Here is a 20,021-nt window from a genome sequence, read left to right as displayed (position 1 = left end):
TTCTTTTTTTTTCTGTCTTTGTGAATTGTGTGGGCTGTAGCCGCACTTGCATCCTCAAAGCAGCAGTGACAAGTGTGCTTCTGTCTGTTAAAGGGTGGTGTAACCCTCAAAGTGCGCTCCACAAACAATAAAAAAATTCTTCTTTTTTTTTCTGTCTTTGTGAATTGTGTGGGCTGTAACCGCACTTGCATCCTCAAAGCAGCAGCGACAAGCGTGCATCTGTCTGTTAAAGGGTGGTGTAACCCTCAAAGTGCTCCAAAAAATAAAAAACTATTTTTTTAATGTGTTTGTGACTTGTGTGCGATGTAGCCACACGTGCATCAACACAGTAGCAGCGCCAAGCGTGCGCCTGTGTCATAAGTCAAGGGCCGGTTTGGACATCTGGTCTGGACTGAAGGACGTGCCAACAATTTCTGACAAGTATACTGTCACTGCATATGATACTGTCCTCAAAGCAGCAGCGACAAGCGTGCGTCTGTCTGTTAAAGGGTGGTGTAACCCTCAAAGTGCGCTCCACAAACAATAAAAATATTCTTCTTTTTTTTTCTGTCTTTGTGAAATGTGTGGGCTGTAGCCGCACCTGCATCCTTAAAGCAGCAGCGACAAGCGTGTGCCTGTCTGTTAAAGGGTGGTGACACCCTCAAAGTGTGCTCCACAAACAATAAAAATATTCTTCTTTTTTTTCTGTCTTTGTGAATTGTGTGGGCTGTAGCCGCACTTGCATCCTCAAAGCAGCAGCGACAAGCATGCGTCTGTCTGTTAAAGGGTGGACTAACCCTCAAAGTGCACTCCACAAACAATAAAAAAATTCTTCTTTTTTTTTCTGTCTTTGTGAAATGTGTGGGCTGTAGCCGCACCTGCATCCTTAAAGCAGCAGCGACAAGCGTGTGTCTGTCTGTTAAAGGATTACATCGGTGACAGCATCCAAGTAGGCATGTCAGACAGTCCGTACCTGTACTGGCAGGAAAAAGAAGCAATTTGGAGGTCCCTGTACAAACTGGCTCTATTTTACCTGAGTTGCCCCCCCTCCAGTGTGTACTCCGAAACAGTGTTTAGTGCAGCCGGGAACCTTGTCAGCGAAAGGCGTAGGAGGTTGCTTCCACAAAATGTGGAGAAGATGATGTTCATAAAATGAATTATCAACTCTTCCAGGGAGACCAGCCTCCAGAACGTACAGAGGGACCTGTGGTTGTGGATTCCAGCGGGGACGAATTAATACTCTGTGAGGATGAGGATGTACACAACACTGAAGAGGGTGAGGAATCGGTGGATGAGGAGGATGAGGACGACATCTTGCCTCCGTAGAGCCAGTTTGTGCAGGGACAGATTAATTGCCAGCTTGTTTTGTGGGGGCCCAAATGAACCAATCATTTCAGCCACAGTTGTGTGGCAGACCCCGGCACTGAAATGTTTGGTTTGTTAAAGTGTGCATGTCCTGTTTATACAACATAAGGGTGGGTGGGAGGGCCCAAAACAATTCCATCTTGCACCTCTTTTTTTTCTTTGAATTATGTACTGTTTGGGGCCTAGTTTTTCAAACTGCCATCCTGTCTGCCACTGCAGTGTCACTCCTAGATGGACCACATGTTTGTGCCGCCCACTCGTATCTCTTAGCATAGTCATCCAGCTACCTCGGTACAACCTTTTGGATATAAAAACACTATTGTGAGGTGTTCAGAATAGACTGGAAATGAGTGGAAATTAAGGTTATTGAGGTTAATAATAGCATAGGAGCAGAAAAACCCACAAATTCTGTGACTTTAGCTGTTTTTATGCTTTTTAAAAACACAAAACCCAGAACCCAAAACACGGAAGGGTGGTTTTGGCAAAACCAATCCAGATCCAAAACACGAAGAAAGATCCAAATCCAAAACCAAAACACAAAACACGAAAAGTGGCCGGTGCACACCCCTAAAAATGATATGAAAATGGTGTGAAAACATCAGTAAAAGATGATTGATAAATAGGCCCCAATATAATTTCTATCAAACAGCATCTTCACTCTGATTGTTCAGAGTATGAGAAAAATCACTCTGATTGGTTAGAATGCCACGTGGACTACATACTTCTAACCAATCAGAATGGCTCTGTGTAATTAAAGTGAAGCCACTCAGTTTGATAGAATGATAGAGCAATTTAATTAGTCTCCTTTGTTTCATATAGCATAGCACAACACGTGGAACAACATTAAACTTGCTCTATGAGCATCCCTGTCACTGAAGACTGACTTATGCAGGCCATACATCTACAGACCAATTCCCTGATTTATTATGCCGATCCTATCCAATTGGCAATCTGTTCTGCCTATTGGCAAACTCCGATAATCATCAATTTGTCATGGGGTTGGCAAAATGCAGCATTTTAGAAATCCCAAATTCACCAATTTCAATAATTTTTGGGTCAGAATGTATAAAATGAGATTGCCCAACATTTTGCCAATCCCTTGACCCTGGCATCAGGAGAATGGTGAATTGTCTCAATACAGTCCTTATGTATTCGCCAAATTAGTGCCTGTCATTCCAATCAACAGAGTGGCTTCATTCTAATTGATCACAGCATGAGAAAAGTCACTCTGATTGGTTAGAAGCAACCAGCTCACATAGGGTACTAACCAATCAGAGTGGCTTTTCTGACCAATAAGAGCAAGGCCACTCTGTTTGTAAACAAAGACTGTATTAGAAGTTGCAGTGGCGTCACTGGGGTCAATGACACCCAGTGCGGCAAGCAATCCCCCTGCAGGCAAAAAGGAGCATTGCATCAGTGGATGGGCATGGCCTTGTGGTACAACTCCCCGGTTTCTTCATTATGGGGATGTACCAAGCACTCCCTGAGATACCGGGTTGCCCCAGAGACTCTCACTGCATTGCCGGCTCCTCCTCAGTGACCAGTAGTCGGGCGCTGCGCACTAACATCACATTGCAGCGTACAGCTCCTGGTCACTGAGGAGGAGCCTGCACTTTGGTGTCACCCCCCCTAGTGATGCCACTGAGAAGCTGTCATACCAACCTAGCCAGGTTTGGGATTGCTACATGAACCAAAGAGGACCACCCAACTTGTAAATAGGTGAGCAATAAATGGGTAAAAGTGGGATTATGTTGGCGTTTTTATTTTAATATTTTTTTCTAATGCATTTCTGTCTATTTTTACGGTGCTTTTTTACAGGGGGACTACAGGTTCCAGCAGACCATGGTTACTAGGAACTGGTAGACTTGCATATCTCCTAGTGACAGCATACCCTGGTAGCCATTACATTTTAGAAATTAATGAAGTGGCGGCGCCAATTGGTGCCCAATCTCTGTTGTGAAATGCATTGCAAATTTAATTGAAAAATGTAGTGTTCATTTACTTGCAACCTTTCAGTGTTACTATAGGTTAAGTGGCTTGTTCACGAGTTGGCAGCCCCAACCATCTTTCTGTGTTAAACCCTGAAGGAAAAACTGCAAATATTGTTTACTAAGACATTTTGTGATCAATGTCTACAATATAAAATATAAATCACAATATTAGATGCCCCAATTGTCTTTGTAAAATTAGGTCCGCTGAGCAATAACAGACATCCACGCGAGCAAATCTGCAGGCAAACACTAGTAGATCATATTTCTGTTACCCACTGTTTAATGTTACAGTTTCAAATTGTCCTGCATTTCATTCCCCTTGTCTGTATAGCTGCCCCAAATTCTTCTCTCATCCCTCTGTACTTTCTTGCAGTGGGATCTGGTCTGTAGTCGTTACAGAATGATGCAGCTGGCTCAATCCATTTTCATGTCAGGAGTGCTGGTTGGGTCCATTGTGTTTGGGGGTCTGTCAGACAAGTAAGACAATATTGTGATTTGATTATTCAAAGTTAGGTTTAACCATTAGTGTTTGATTTATTAGCAGAGAAGGTGGTGACAGCAGGTTATGTTACTGTCACAATTATTATTATTATCTTATAAGATGCCACAAGTGATCCTCAGTACAGAGGTCAAAACAATAAGACAAAACAGAGTACAACAGTAGAGTACAATACAGTAAAAAAGTAACAAATAGCACTACAAATCTCAACACAGCCCCTGATGCAAGGGGTGCAATGGAAATATTCAGCATTTGTTGAAACCTGTAGCTATTAGTGTGGGTATGGGTTATCTGAAGAAACAAAAAATCAAAGGTGCGAAGTCCGGGGACATAGAGCCTGAGGCCAGTTACACACCTGCCGGTTTTGCCCGGCCAGGCAAAAAACAGGCGGTAGCCGGACAGGTTTGTTCAGGCACTCAGTGCCTTTTACAAGCAGCGGCTTTGAGCCGCTTTTAATGTTTTTGTTTTTTTTTATCTATTGGGCATGCGCAGCTGCTGCACAGACCCGGCCAGCACAAGCCAGTGTGTGTGAAAGGAAACATTGTTTCCTATACACCACTGGCGTGCAGGGACGGCACAGGCACGGCACGTCAGCCGTCCTGCTAGTGGATACTCACGGCTGTTACACAGCAACCGTGCCGTGCCCGGGCCGTGTGAAAGGATCCAACTGCTTCCCTGTTTATCTTTTTTTCACACCTGGCAAAAAAAAGGGCGACTTTTTACTGCCCGGTCAAAACAGGGCACGTGTGAAACTAGCCTGAGGAGGTGGTGTAGAGTGTAGCTAGTGTGCAAGAGAAGTAGGTAATGAGAAGAGGAGGGAGGAGGGCCCTGGTCATGGAGCTTACAGTCTAAAGGGAAGTGGGGGGGTCTAAAGGGAAGGGGGGAGTCTAAAGGGAAGGAATGCGGAATTTGATGGGAGCTGTAGTTCTCCATATAAACTGATACACCAGAGTATAATAGAACTGGCCAGAGTATGTTCCTAGTTACACACTCACTGTGGCGTCTTCCTACCACATTGGTAGAATATTATTCTTGTTTAGTTTACAATTAAGATCTGGTGCTTTTCTCAAGATGATGTGGGGTCTCATGGGAAGCATTTCTAAAAGTTTTTCATATTGCAATAAGATATGCCAATGTTTAATTAGGATTATCGAAAAGATTCTGAATATCCAGAAAATACAATCCCAGAGAAATAGAGAAATAGAGGACGCCTACAAGAAGGTCCTAGATTCAGACAGAAGCATACTGTTCGAACATAAGCAGAAACCACAAACACTCAATGATGCATATAAGACATGTCTGGTGACACAGTACAGCCGGGATTCAGAATCTTTTCGAAAAATCCTAAAGGTGCCTCTTGTTCAGCAAGGGCGTGTGGCTGAGCGTAGATATCATGCTAGAGAGGGAGCACTTCATGGTGGAGGAGTTGTGGGAGTCCACCTGCAGGTTCAGCATAGGATGGTTACTAACCATTGATGTTTTTGTTCCAATGGTAGTGTTTTTACCTTTTTGTCATTCGATGGTGTTCTGATGGCTGTTTGTTTGTTTGTTTTTTTATTCCTGGTAGCTATGCCTCTCCTGGCTCTTTCCTGGCTACTGTGTCTGCATCAGGGCATCTTCATGGGTTTGTTGGAGGCTGTCTTTCACTCTCTGTCTGCCTCAGATGTGACCCTGCTCAGTCCCTGACTCCCTCCCCTCTCTAGGCTGCTGCTAAGCAACAGGTCACATTGCTAGTTCTGATTGGCTCTCACTGTCTCAGAGAGCCAAGCCCTCACCCCTGCAGCAACAGCAGCAGTCACTCATACAGCACAACAGTTTTTCCTGTGACTACTTCAGAAAAATCGTCACTGCTCGGCTCCCTTTTGTCACAAGTGAATGCTTTATACACCTATACCTACCTCGACTAATGCTGTATAGAATAGTGAAAATTAAAACCCCATCAAAATCCTTCTAGTGGTTCAAGAGATTAGCCCAAACGAACAGGCAGACCCTTAACTTTATATTATAGTGATATTGATAAACAGAAAGAAATCCTAAAACCATGTAACATATATTGCTGTTAGCAGAGTCATGTATGTATGAATAAAAGTCAATGACTATGAATATAAGGTGGCCTTTTCCATAAATATAGCAAGGTACATCACTGAATACATGCATCCTCCTATGCAATAAAATATGATCAGTTCTAAAGCTGGTAAGATAACAAATATTTTCCTTACTTATGCCCACAGGTTTGGACGCAGACCATTGAATATCTGGTCGAATCTTCAGTTGTCTGTATGTGGATTAATTGCGGCATTTGCTCCTAACTACATCATGTACTGTGTGTTCCGTTTCCTGACTGGGGTAGCTCTTTCTGGCATTGTTCTCAATTCCTACTCTCTGAGTAAGTGTAAAATCCATCATACTATTGTATCAAGGCAAATGGTTGTTTGTATAGGTAGAATATCTGTTCTTTATGGATGAGCTCACCATGTTACCTTTGCTTGTAAACAGTATCTTCCCCTAAGGGACAGAACAGACAACAGCGAGAAAGGGTTAGTTTAGTGAAATAAAACAAACATTTATTTAGTGGCTTTTTATCCATATGGTTTCTTTGTAGTTGTGGAATGGATCCCCATGCAAGCTCGGGCCCTGACCATTACAGCCACTGGGTACTGTTACACAATTGGTCAATTGGTATTGGTGTTACTGGCTTATCTGATCCGGGACTGGCGCATGCTACAGTTGGCAGCATCTATTCCCTTCTTCATCTATTTTCTCTATACATGGTATTGTATATCTTTTTTTTCACTATTGTTTGTAATACAGCATCTCTCTAAGGGGGAGATTTAATAAAGCTTGGAGAGAGATAAAATTGGAGATAAATAGCATCAACCAATCAGCTCCCAACTGTCATTTTTCAAACACAGCCAGTAAAGTGACAGTTAGGAGCTGATTGGTTGGTGCTATTTATCTCCAATTTTATCTCTCTCCAAGCTTTATTAAATCTCCCCATCAAATACATAATTAACATCAATATATGAGATTATATTCTGTAAATTATTAGAGCATTACAATTCAAGCCCATTTCTATTGGATATAAGAAGACTCCTCATATGGTAATAATACAAAAATATGATATTTTATATTGACATTTTGATTCTCTTAGACACAGAATTGCACAGTTTTTCCAGAAGAATTTTTCCGTAAGGGTTCCACCTATCATATACAGTACATTCCATCCAGCTCTCCTCAATTATTTTTGTTCACCTTCACTTCTCCTTTATAGTATCCCAAGCACATCACAAAGCAGTAATATATGCTGTAATGCTGTCCCAGCTCTATTTCTAGAGTACAAATACTGGACCATTTTGCTGATTGGCAAAGCAAATTCAGCAACTCATCTCTGGGTAATAGCCATGGTAGCATATAACCAGTGGACTTTGAGGGCTCTAATTATTATCAGTGGTTCAGTGGCTGCCCTCTGTATCTCTGCTGTCGCTGTTGCTGTTACTGTAGCTGTCACTGTCACTGTCATAAAAAAAACACCTGTCACCGTCATCGGTGTAGCTGTCATGGTCATCGGGGTGTAGCTGTCGCTGTCACTGTCATAAAAAAAAAACACCTGTCACTGTCCTCGGTGTAGCTGTCACTTTCACCGCTGTAGCTGTCGCTGTCACTGTCATTAAAACAAAACACCTGTCTCTGTCATCAGTATGTCTATCTCTGTCACTGTCATTGGTGTAGCTGTCGCTGTCACTGTCACTGGCGTACCTGTCACTAGCATAAAAAAAACACCTGTCACTGTCATCGGTGTAGCTGTCACTGTCATACAAAAAACAACTGTCACTGTCATCGGTGTTACTGTCACTGTCATCGGCATAGTTGTCACTGTCACTTTCATTGGTGTAGCTGTCGCTGTCACTGTCATAAAAAAAACACCAGTCACTGTCATCAGTGTAGCTGTCACTGTCATCGGTGTAGCTGTCGCTGTCATAAGAAAAAACACCTGTCACTGTCATCAGTGTAGCTGTCACTGTCACTGTCACTGTCATCGGCATAGCTGTGCAGAGGTCCTGTGCTGCTGTCTGTCAAGGAGGGCTGCTGCCCCTGAAAAAAATATATTTTTACAGGGGTGATTCACTCCATAAAAGTAATGGAGGACAAAAATTTGGAGAATAAAATATGGAAAGATCAAGAACCACTTCCTCCTAGTGCTGAAGCTGCTGCCACTAGTCATGACCTAAACGATAAAATGCCATCAACGACGTGTGCCAAGGCTGATGCCCAATGTCATAGTAGAGAGCATGTAAAATCCAAAAGCCAAAGTTCAGTAAAATGACCTTAAAAAATAAATTGAAATCGTCTGAGGAGAAACGTAAACTTGCCAATATGCCATTTACGACATGGAGTGGCAAGGAACAGCTAAGGTCCTTCCCTATGTTCAGCTTCACATGACAATGGAAGCCCTCCTCCCACTAGAAAACTGAAACGAGTTAAGTTGGCAAAACACAGCAAAATACTATGCGTTCTAATTCTAAGAAGATATCATAAATCCCCAAGGAGAGTCCAAGTGTGTCGGTGCCGGCGGTTGCGATGCCTGACCTTCCCAGCACTGGACGGGAAGAGGTGGCTCCTTCCACCATTTGCACGCCCTCTGCAAGTGCTGGAAGGAGCACCCACAGGGCAGTTGCTTATATTCAAAATGAAGATGTCACTGTTGAAGTACAACAGGATGAGGATATTGGTGTAGCTGGCGCTGAGGAGGTAGTTGACGAGGAGTATTCTGATGGTGAGGTGGTTTGTTTAAATCAGGTACCAAGGGAAAGAGTTGCTGTCCTTGGGATGAAAAAGCCCATCACGGCCATCCAAATCCGGACAACAACTGTCTTGCCATACTGTATGTACCTTATGTAAAGGTGAAATAAGTAGGGGTAAGGACGTTAACCACCTAGGAACTCCTCCCTTATATGTCACCTGCAGCACGTTCATAAAAAGTTACTGCCAAGTTCAGAAACTGTGGCTAAGACCATAAGCAGTCCAGGGACACCTAAATCCCTTTGTCCTGTTGTATCCAAGCACCTGCAAACCACACCGTCAACTCCCTCCTCGTCAATTTCCTCCTCAATCAGGATCGGAAGTAGTCCTGCAGGCCATGTCACTGGCATAACTGACTCCTCTCCTATCCGGGAATCCTCCGGAGGATCCTGCATTGCTACGTCTACCAAATCCCATCTAGATTCCACTTCACTAGGCAGGTGATACCGAGAATGTACAGAAACATCAGAAAAAGTGTCCTCAGTGCCCTAAAAAATGCGGTTGCACCCAATGTCCACTTAAACATGGACATGTGGACAAGTGGAACAGGGCAGACTAAGGGCAGACTAAGGACTATATGACTGTGATATCCCACTGGGTAGATGTATAGCCTTACGCAGCAACAACAGCAGCGTCACCAGTAGCAGCATCTCAGAAACGCCAGCTCATTCCAAGGCAGGCTACGCTGTTTATCACTGGTTTCAGTAAGAGGCACACCGCCGACAACTTCTTAGAGAAACTGAGGGAAATCATCGCCCAATGGCTTACCCCACTTAGACTCTCCTGGGGATTTGTGATATCTGACAATGCCACCAATATTTTGCAGGCATTACATCTGGGCAAATTCCAGCACGTCCCATGTTTTGCTCACACAATAAATTTGGTGGTGCAGAATTTTCTGAAAAACGGCAGGGGCGTGCAGGAGACGCTTTGGATGGCCCGAAAAATTTCGGGCCACTTTCGCCATTCAGCGACTGTGTGCCGAAGACTGGAGCGCCAGCAAACACTCTGTCCTGCCATCACCTGAAGCAAGAGGTTGTAACGCAGTGGAACTTAACCCTCTATATGCTTCAGAGGATGGAGGAGCAGCAAAAGGCCATTCAAGCTTATACATCCACCTATGACATAGGAAAAGGAGGGGGTATGCACCTGACTCAAGGGCAGTAGAGAATGATTTCCGTGTTGTGTAAGGTTCTCCAGCCCTTCGAACTTGCCACACGTGAAGTCAGTTCAGACACTGCCAGCTTGAGTCAGGTCATTCCCCTCATCAGACTTTTGCAGAAGCAGCTGGAGAAATTGAAGGAGGATCTAAGACAGAGCGATTCCGCTTGGTATGTGGGACTTGTGGATGAAGCCCTTAATTCGCTTTCCCAGGATTCGAGGGTGGTCAATCTGTTGCAATCAGACCACAAAATTTTGGCCACCGTGCTCGATCCTACAGTAGGTTTAAAGCCTACGTGGTGTCTCTCTCTCTGGCAGACACAAGCCTGCAGAGGTGCAAAGACATTCTGGTGAAAACACTGTCAGCTGAAGCGGAACGTGACACGTCAACAGCTCCTTCTTCATTTTCTTCAGCAACTGGAGCTGCCAGGAAACAGCTTAGATATCCTAACCTACCCACTGGCGGTGATGCAGGCAGGCAGGACCAAGTTTGGACATCTGGTCTGGACTGAAGGACCTGCCAACAATTTCTGACATGTCTACTGTCACTGCATATGATGCTGTCACCATTGACAGAATGGTGGGGTGACAGTATCCAAGTAGGCATCTCAGACAGTCCGTACCCGTACTGGCAGGAAAAAGAGGCAACTTGGAGGCCCATGTACAAACTGGCTCTATTTTACCTAATTTGCCCCCCCCCCCTCCAGTGTGTACCCCGAAAGAGTTTTTAGTGCAGCCGGGAACCTTGTCAGCGAAAGGCATAGGAGGTTCCTTCCACAAAATGTGGAGAAGATGATGTTCATCAAAATGAATTATCAATTCTACCAGGAAGACCAGCCTCCAGAAAGTTCAGAGGGACCTGTGGTGGTGGATTCCAGCGGGGACGAATTAATACTCTGTGAGGATGAGGATGTACACAACACTGAAGAGGGTGAGGAATCGGTGGATGAGGAGGATGAGGACAACATCTTGCCTCTGTAGAGCCAGTTTGTGCAGGGACAGATTAATTGACAGCTTGTTTTGTGGGAGCCCAAACAAACCAATCATTTCAGCCACAGTCATGTGGCAGACCCTGGCGCTGAAATGATTGGTTTGTTAAAGTGTGAATGTCCTGTTTATTCAACATAAGGGTCGGTGGGAGGGCCCAAAGACACTGTACTCTTTGGGGCCTAGCTTTTCAATCTGCCATCCTGTCTGCCACTGCAATGCCACTCCTAGATGGGCCACGTGTTTGTGCCGCCCACTTGTGTTGCTTAGCATAGTCATCCAGCTACCTCGGAGCAACCTTTTGGCCTAAAAACAATATTGTGAGGTGTGAGGTGTTCAGAATAGACTGGAAATAAGTGGAAATTAATGTTATTGAGTTTAATAATAGCGTAGGAATAAAAAAAAAATCTGTGATTTTAGCTGTTTTTATGCTTTTTTCCAAAAAAATACAGATCCAAAACACAACAAAACACAAAACACGGAAGGGTGGCTTTGGCAAAACCAATCCAGATCCAAAACACGAAGAAAGATCCAGATCCAAAACCAAAATGCAAAACACGAAAAGTGGCCGGTGCACACCCCTAGTTCCAAGGACCTTCTTGTGCAAGAACCTTGAAATGCCCCAAGCAGATAAAGTAACCTTGCACACGTAGACAAATTTTGTGGGTCCACTCTTTGGCTGTTTGTAATAATCCTAATAGTTTAACATAGGGCCGTCCTTCATTTTCTCATATTAATCTTTTATTTATTTGTGATGTAATCCTGTGCAAAAGTGTAACTCTCCATGGCACATTCTCAAGAAATGTCAGTGATGATGTCACTGTTTGTGGCTCCCAGGTTTCTCCCTGAGTCCAGCCGCTGGCTTATTCTTACTGGTAAATATGATCAAGCAATAAAAGACCTGAAGAAAGTGGCCAGGATTAATGGGAGGTCAGAGGAGGTGGAAAAACTCACTGTGGAGGTAAGAAGCTTGTCTGCATTTTACATCATCCATGATGTTCTGCTAGTACAGAGGAAACAATCACAGAGTACAATAATGTACCAGGACATGCAGTACGGTCAGGTTATCAAAATAAGCAGTTTGTGTATAAAAATGGGCATCCGCCAATGCAGCTATGCAGCAATACTGACCACATTCAAACATGTAAAGTCAAAAAGTCCATTGTCTATATTCCTGAAAGTGGAGTAAAGCAAATAAAGGGCACTTATATCATTGTATGCCTCATCCGATCAGAGATAATAAACTGGCTGAGTAATCCACATCAGTTTTTGTGTACCCATCTTCTTCCATGATGTAGATCCAGCTCTGGGACTGAAGATGCCAGGATAGGTAAATAAACCAAGATGCAAGTCCGTACCTCACCCACACAGCTGTCTATATTGGCATGTCTCTTCTAACAATACTTTGCCAAGCTCATCAAATATTGTACTATAACATTTCTTCTTAAAAATATGACTTTCTAGTTTCTACCGTTGCATTCTAATTTTTGTCCTCTTTCTCCCTGCAGACAATTAAATATGAAATGCAAAAGGAAATAAATGCAGCCCAGAAAACTAATTATTCCGTGTTAGATCTGGTTAGGACACCTGTGATTCGTCGGACATCCTTATGTATATGTTGTTCATGGTAGGTATAATTTTGACCCAATACACATAAATAAATGTGTTTGTTTCATTGTTACTTAAAACTCCAAAATTATATTCCCGTTCTCCATTTTCATTTGTATATGTTCATTTAAGTAGAGATGTGCGCTGACCCCCGTGTTTTGGTTTTGGATCTGGATTAATCTTAGTGTTTTGGTTTTGCAAACCGACCCTCAAGTGTTTTGGTTTTTGGTTCTAGAACTTTTAAAAAAAAATGAAAACTTTTTAAAAACAGCAAAAATCATGTAATTTTTGCAATCCAAAACCCGAAATTTGGATTTAAAATCCTAATTCCGAAACACTGGAAGATAAGAACCACGATTCAGATTTATCCAAATCTCTTCAGGAGATTAGAACCGCGACTCGGATCTGTCCGGATTCAAAAAATTCAGATGAATTCGGGTTTCTGGAGAACTGAACTGCACATCTCTAGTTTTTAGAGACAAATACAATGTACTATGGTGCTGTTCTTTTTCATCTATTTTATAGGTTTGCCACAATACCAATAAAAGTTATCATAAAGGTAGTGTAGGAACATAATAAATCTCCCTTAGTCATTGGAAGATGTCTTCAGATCTGTCATTGTTTCTTCTCTTTGGCCTTGCTCTCTCAGGTTCTCCACCAGTTTTGCATACTATGGTCTGGCCATGGACCTTCAGAAATTTGGGGTCAGCATCTACATCATTCAGATCATCTTTGGTACAGTTGATATCCCAGCTAAGTTTATATCCTACTTGGTGATTACTTATTTGGGGCGCCGTGTGCTGCAAGCTGGTAGTTTGCTCTTAGCTGGTGCTGCCATCTTAGTGAATATCTTTGTTCCTGAAGGTAAATAGTTTCTTGATACTTCATGTTGCTTAAGATAATTTGGTAAATTTCTACACAACCCATCTACAGTTCTCTACAGATTGATACTACTGAGATAAACACTTTGGGTCATATTCAATTAGCTACGAAAAGCTGAGGTCCGCAATACTTTTTTGCATGCCACACTTTTCGCCGACTTCACGTGTTTTGGTCGCAGAAACTTATCGGGCACGCCCCCGCTATTTGTTGTATTCAATTCCAAAGGACGCGAAAACATGTCCAAGCGAAACACAAACAGGCGAAAAGTGTTGTCAGAAATGGGGAAATCAGCCAGACACCCCCCAAAAGATGCCCTAACATTGGGGATCAATATAGATGTCCCTGAATAGCCCTACTGAAGTTATTTGGGGTACTTAAGTGCTGTCAATAGCTGCTAATTAGCGTCTGTGCACAAGTGGTGGAGAATAGCATTAAGCTGTTTTTTTTGTGAAAATAAGTAGTCCTGTCAAATTTGGGGTACATGAAAATGGATGCAAGCATATTTAAAAGTCGCTAAAGTGAAGTTTATAAAAACTTAAAAAATGCACCCTCAGCAAGCACCTGCAATCAAAAAAAACAGCTCACTCATACTTGCAGACCCCCAAAAGTCTATTTCGCTAGTTTTCTAAGTTTTTACCCCCACTTTGTACTTTTTTGCCCCCTTTTTCAAAGTTCTTTTTTGGGGTGCATCTCACTTTTTGGGGGGTTATCCTTTGGGGGGCTGTCCCAAGGGTGCTGAGTGGTTTCCCCACCTTTGTATCCCAAAACCACAATTCTGCACTTTTTTCCGCCTGCTATCAGAGGCAAATCTTTTCCGCCTATTACATTGCATTGACTTTCCGCGTATGCGAAAAGTCTTTGCAATTGAATAAGGCAAAAAGTTTCCACCTAGCAAAATTACATCATCCGCGATACTTTTTGGCAGATTCCAACATTTCGCGGCTAATGGAATATGCCCCTTTATGTTAAAACTCACTAATTTGACTGATTAGACGTGCATCCAATTTGTAAGGTCTTTTCTTCAAACAAATTACATTAGTTTACATCAGAGTTTCAATCAATGCACAATATCACAAGGCACCAACATTGAGGGACCTATTTATCAATTAATAATTTCAGGATATCTCCCGAACACACGTTTTTTGTGGGGTACCTGCAAATACTAAATGTCCTCTATTTTCAACCAAAAAAACAGGCTTCCATGGGTTTGTTTATAAATTTAGGCAAACAATCATTTCTTATTGCCGCAAATAGCTTTGATTTATGCCACTAATAGTCCAAGGTTTATCTATGAAGAAGGAAATGCTTTGGGCTCTATTTATTAACATTATTTTTACTAAAATAAAGTGAAAAAGGGTGTTTTCACACCCTTTTCACATTATTTTAGTTTCACCTGTAGTTATTACAGGGCAATTGGAGTAGAATTAGTAAAATTCTACTCCAACCCCCAGTATCACTTATTTTTAGTAAAGCAGATCGCATTTCCCATAATTGTAATGGGAAATGTGATCTGTGTGCAAGTTACTAAAAATAAATTGTAAAAAAATACCGGGGGAAGCCCTGTGATAATAACGCCACCTGGAGGTGGCGTTATCCAGGGTCTCCCCCGGTTACCGGGCTCCCACTCTGCTCTAACGGAGAGAGCAGAGGCGGGAGCCGGTACCAGTAATCAGCTATGTGGTCTAAGTAGACCGCAAGCTGATTACTGTAAAAAAAAAAAAAAAAAAATTAAACATTTTTTTTTTTCCTTACCTGAATCCAGGGACCGGTGATCGGGCCTCCGGTGATGGCTCCTCTCCGGTCAGCTGGTCTCCCACAGTGCACTGGGGCCCGGTCATCAGGTGATCGGGTCCCAGTGCAGTATGGGAGATCACCTGATCGGGAAGCCCGGAGAAGATCACCGGAGGCCAGGAGGATGCAGGTAAGTGTAATGAAGGGAGGGGGGGTCGCGGGGGGGAGGGGGGGGTCGCGGGGCCCCGCGATCGTGGGGGCGGGGCTTAGCGCCGGGGGCAGGGCTTAGCGTTGGTGGGGGGGTAGTAGCGGTGGTCGGTCGGCGCATGCGCGGGCTCTTAGTCGCGGTATTTTTTCCAAAAATACCGCGACTAGAGTGCAGATGGGATCCGCAGGGACAGAGCTTTATCGCAAGCTCTGTCCCTGCAAGGGATTTATAGTAAATCCCTGTGATATTGCCTGAATTCGCAATGCGAATTCACTCGGTAATATCACACTACAATCCGCATTCAATATGCGGATTGTAGTAAATAGAGCCCTTTGTATTAATTCACAGCAGAAAACACAATTATGTTGCAGACTTTCAACATACCAGGTATGTACCAAATCTAAGGAATAAGCTGAATATGGAACCTTATTACAAAAGATTATTATATTGTATAAGTCAGCATCAATGACTAAGGGGCCTATTCATCATAACTTAAAACTCTCTGGAGGAAATTAGGTTTAGAACTCACATGGAGTTCTAGCTAATTACCTGAGGAATTCATCATTCCTCCTCTCCATAATTATCTATTCCGAAAAGCTGTAATTTTGCGATGACAGCTTTCCGGGAAATAGATAGTTATCCCTCTCTACTCTACCTTACCGCAGCTGGAATCAGTGCTGTGCATGCGCTGTTACATTAGTAAAACCAGTGCATGCACAGCACTGCCTACAGCTGCGGTAATTTTGTGTGTCTCCCCCAACCCCCCCACTCCCCCCTCCGAAAACCTCCCCCCTGTCCCGCACTTACCTGCCTGCTGCAGCTGCCTCCGGCTCCAGTGGCTGTTCAGACAAGTGTGCTCCCAGCACAACACTCTACTTTTTTTTTCTAAACTTCATTGTGTACTGCTGGGAGAACACAGTGTTCGAGCAGCCACCGGAGCCAGAGGACGGACCAGAGTGCCGGAGGAAGACGTCGGGGGACCTCACCAGCTGGAAGCAGGTAAGTCTCACCTGCTATTCGCCACCTCACAGTGGCGGATAGTAACTCCATCAAATTCCGGATATACATAATTTTTGGAATTTGATGAATACCATAATTTCCATATCCCCATACTAATGTTTGGGGAGTGTGGAAATGAAGGCAGGAGGACTTAACCAGGAGATATCAGTGATATCTCCTGTGTAAAGTCTCTTCATGAATACTAAAATAACGGTATTTAAGGAAAATGTCCTTAAAAACGGTATTTTAGTGTTGATGAATAGGCCCCTGTCATTTAGTCCCTGGTCCCCTGTGTCCTGCATATTAAAAATCAAAGAAATGTGAATTTGTGTTTCCTAGAGCTTCCCATCGTACGTACGTCAGTAACTGTCTTCGGCAAGGGCTGTCTGGCAGCATCGTTCAGTTGTGTGTACCTGTACACTGGTGAATTGTACCCAACTGTGATCAGGTGAGAAACACTCAGTGTGATGTGCAGAATAGACCGGATCCATAGACCTTATCTGACTGATGACTTATTGTTTCCATTGCAGGCAGTCTGGCATGGGACTGGGTACCATGATGGCACGGGTTGGAGGAATAGTAGCTCCACTCATTCAGATCACCGCAGATTATTACATCCATCTTCCCCTCATTATTTATGGCTGCTTTCCTATAGTTTCTGGCTTTGCCGCCTGTTTCCTTCCAGAGACGCTTGGCATACCACTCCCTGAGACCATACAGGATGTGGAGAGGTTGGTGTAATATTATTCTGCTACTTTCCAGTATACACCATTATACAGTGGGAATTATAGTTCCACATCTGCTCATTACTCAGGGCCTGATTCTTTACAGATCGCAACTGTGAATGCAATAGCGATTATGCACACAGTTCAACTGCGATAGTATGCTAATCCATTGCGATCACTATGCCGTAGCAGCACTACACAGGGACGCCCCACCTTACCTTACACACATCTGTAATGTTTAGCACGACTGTGAAACCATCGGTACAATCGAGTACCATCGCATCCTCAAGCACACTTGCACAAGCTCTGACCTTATTCAGGAATTGCTAACTTCATCACACGCTATGAGGCCTCAGGCTGCATAGGGCATCTTAGTGGCTTATTTATGCATGCAACGGCGTTGAAATGCACTGGTACGCCTGCGTTTCCCCACCCACCCCCCATCACCACCCACAAATGGCACTTCCTGTCAATCACTCTGCAATGGGTCTGCAAAGTCACTGCGATTGCAATCCCAATCGCAATGGCTAATTCGCACACTGCGATGCATACACATGCACAGTACACAACAATCGGACAATTGCGTGCGTATTAGCAACTATGTTCCTTGCTGAGTCAGGCCCTCAGTGTTCAGTAGAAGCTAATTACATTATTCCCATTTCAGTGGTGCTCTGCACAAAATATACATTGCATCTTTCCATGGGAAGATAGTCCAGGCAAGAATCAGCTTGGGTTGTGGTAGATTACTTTTTTAGTCATATTTCAATGCTGTGAAGCCAATGACAGTGCAGAAATCAATAACATTACAACTAGGGGTGAGCGGGTTCGGATTTCTGAAATCCGAACCCCCCCGAGCCCCCCCGATCCGAGTCCGATCCGAATCAGGCTCGACTTTTCCCGCCTGACTCGGATCTGAAATCGAGGCAAAACGTCATCATCCCGCCTTCCGAGTCTCGCGGGTTTTGGATCCTATATAAGGTACCCGCGTCGGCGCCATTTTCTCACTCGGCTGTGGACAGTGAAGAGGGAGGGTGGGAGTTAGGGCTGTGTAGTGTAGTGTAGTGTAGTGTAGTGTAGTGTAGTGCTGCTGTTGTCCACTACTTCAAAGTCCATAGGGGCTGGCTGTGTTGTGCTGTGCTGCTGTTGTTAATAGGGGCTGTGTCCACTACTTCAAAGTCCATAGGGGCTGGCTGGACTGTGTTGTGCAGTCAGTTCTCCATAGGGGCTGTGTCCACTCCAAAGTCCTGTGCAGTGTCCCAGTCCTAAAGGAGTGCTGTAGTGTTGTCCAGGGGGTGCTCTGTCCATCAGGGGTGCTCCCCCCAAGTGCTAAAAAAATAATATATTTTCTGTGTTTGTGAATTGTGTGCGCAGTAGCCGCACGTGCATCAACAAAGTAGTGCCAAGCGTGCGCCTGTGTCATAAGTAAAGGGCCGGCTGGCTTGACCGTTAAAGGGTGCTGTAACCCCCGAAAGTACACTCCAGTCCAAACAAAAAAAAAATTATTTTCTGTGTTTGTGAATTGTGTGCGCAGTAGCCGCACGTGCATCAACAAAGTAGTGCCAAGCGTGCGCCTGTGTCATAAGTAAAGGGCCGGCTGGCTTGACCGTTAAGGGTGCTGTAACCCCCGAAAGTACACTCCAGTCCAAACCAAAAAAAAAATTATTTTCTGTGTTTGTGAATTGTGTGCGCAGTAGCCGCACGTGCATCAACAAAGTAGTGCCAAGCGTGCGCCTGTGTCATAAGTAAAGGGCCGGCTGGCTTGACCGTTAAGGGTGCTGTAACCCCCGAAAGTACACTCCAGTCCAAACCAAAAAAAAAATTATTTTCTGTGTTTGTGAATTGTGTGCGCAGTAGCCGCACGTGCATCAACAAAGTAGTGCCAAGTGTGCGCCTGTGTCATAAGTAAAGGGCCGGCTGGCTTGACCGTTAAGGATGCTGTAACCCCCGAAAGTACACTCCAGTCCAAACCAAAAAAAAATTATTTTCTGTGTTTGTGAATTGTGTGCGCAGTAGCCGCACGTGCATCAACAAAGTAGTGCCAAGCGTGCGCCTGTGTCATAAGTAAAGGGCCGGCTGGCTTGACCGTTAAGGGTGCTGTAACCCCCGAAAGTACACTCCAGTCCAAACCTAAAAAAAAATTATTTTCTGTGTTTGTGAATTGTGTGCGCAGTAGCCGCACGTGCATCAACAAAGTAGTGCCAAGCGTGCGCCTGTGTCATAAGTAAAGGGCCGGCTGGCTTGACCGTTAAAGGGTGCTGTAACCCCCGAAAGTACACTCCAGTCCAAACCAAAAAAAAATTATTTTCTGTGTTTGTGAATTGTGTGCGCAGTAGCCGCACGTGCATCAACAAAGTAGTGCCAAGCGTGCGCCTGTGTCATAAGTAAAGGGCCGGCTGGCTTGACCGTTAAGGGTGCTGTAACCCCCGAAAGTACACTCCAGTCCAAACCTAAAAAAAAATTATTTTCTGTGTTTGTGAATTGTGTGCGCAGTAGCCGCACGTGCATCAACAAAGTAGTGCCAAGCGTGCGCCTGTGTCATAAGTAAAGGGCCGGCTGGCTTGCCCGTTAAGGGTGCTGTAACCCCCGAAAGTACACTCCAGTCCAAACCAAAAAAAAAATTATTTTCTGTGTTTGTGAATTGTGTGCACTGTGGCTGCACGTGCATCAACAAAGGAGCAGCGCCAAGCGTGCGCCTGTGTCCCATAAGTAAAGAGCCGGCTGGCTCATTTCTTAAAGGGTGGTGTAACCCATAAAGTTCACTACTCTCCAGCAAAAATAAAATAATATTTTCTGTGTTTGTGTGCGCTTTAGCCGCACGTATATATATATCAATATAACATAAATGGAGGACCAAACTTTCTCCAATAAAAATAAAATAGGGAAAGATCAAGAACCTCTTCCTCCTAGTGCTGTTGCTGCTGCTGGGAGTTGTTCATCATCCCAGAGAGGAAGTAGGAACATCACTACTTTTACTAAACAATTGACCCTCCAACAGTCCCTAGCGATGAGGATGAAGTACGACAGCAGTCATCCTGAAGCAAAACGTATAACTGAGGCCTTGACTGCTATGTTGGTGTTAGACGTGC

At 44.1% G+C, this 20,021-nt stretch overlaps 1 protein-coding gene across 1 annotated transcript in view; it reads left to right on the top strand.

Annotated features, from left to right (window-relative positions):
• The window catches only part of LOC148515341 (solute carrier family 22 member 6-B-like), a 39,420-nt gene that overhangs the window by 8,216 nt on the left and 11,183 nt on the right, over window positions 1-20,021 (top strand). Inside the window, exons 2-9 of the mRNA XM_088480141.1 lie at window positions 3,709-3,812; window positions 6,066-6,220; window positions 6,437-6,605; window positions 11,620-11,743; window positions 12,291-12,409; window positions 13,040-13,254; window positions 16,550-16,658; window positions 16,741-16,941. Coding sequence (XP_088336267.1) covers window positions 3,709-3,812; window positions 6,066-6,220; window positions 6,437-6,605; window positions 11,620-11,743; window positions 12,291-12,409; window positions 13,040-13,254; window positions 16,550-16,658; window positions 16,741-16,941 — 1,196 coding nt within the window. The remainder of the gene's footprint in view (window positions 1-3,708; window positions 3,813-6,065; window positions 6,221-6,436; window positions 6,606-11,619; window positions 11,744-12,290; window positions 12,410-13,039; window positions 13,255-16,549; window positions 16,659-16,740; window positions 16,942-20,021) is intronic.

The sequence above is a fragment of the Taudactylus pleione genome, unplaced genomic scaffold (genome assembly GCF_031769625.1).
Source record: "Taudactylus pleione unplaced genomic scaffold, aTauple2 ptg000250l, whole genome shotgun sequence".
Lineage (NCBI taxonomy): Eukaryota > Metazoa > Chordata > Amphibia > Anura > Myobatrachidae > Taudactylus > Taudactylus pleione.
This window is presented reverse-complemented; position numbering and strand designations above follow the sequence as displayed.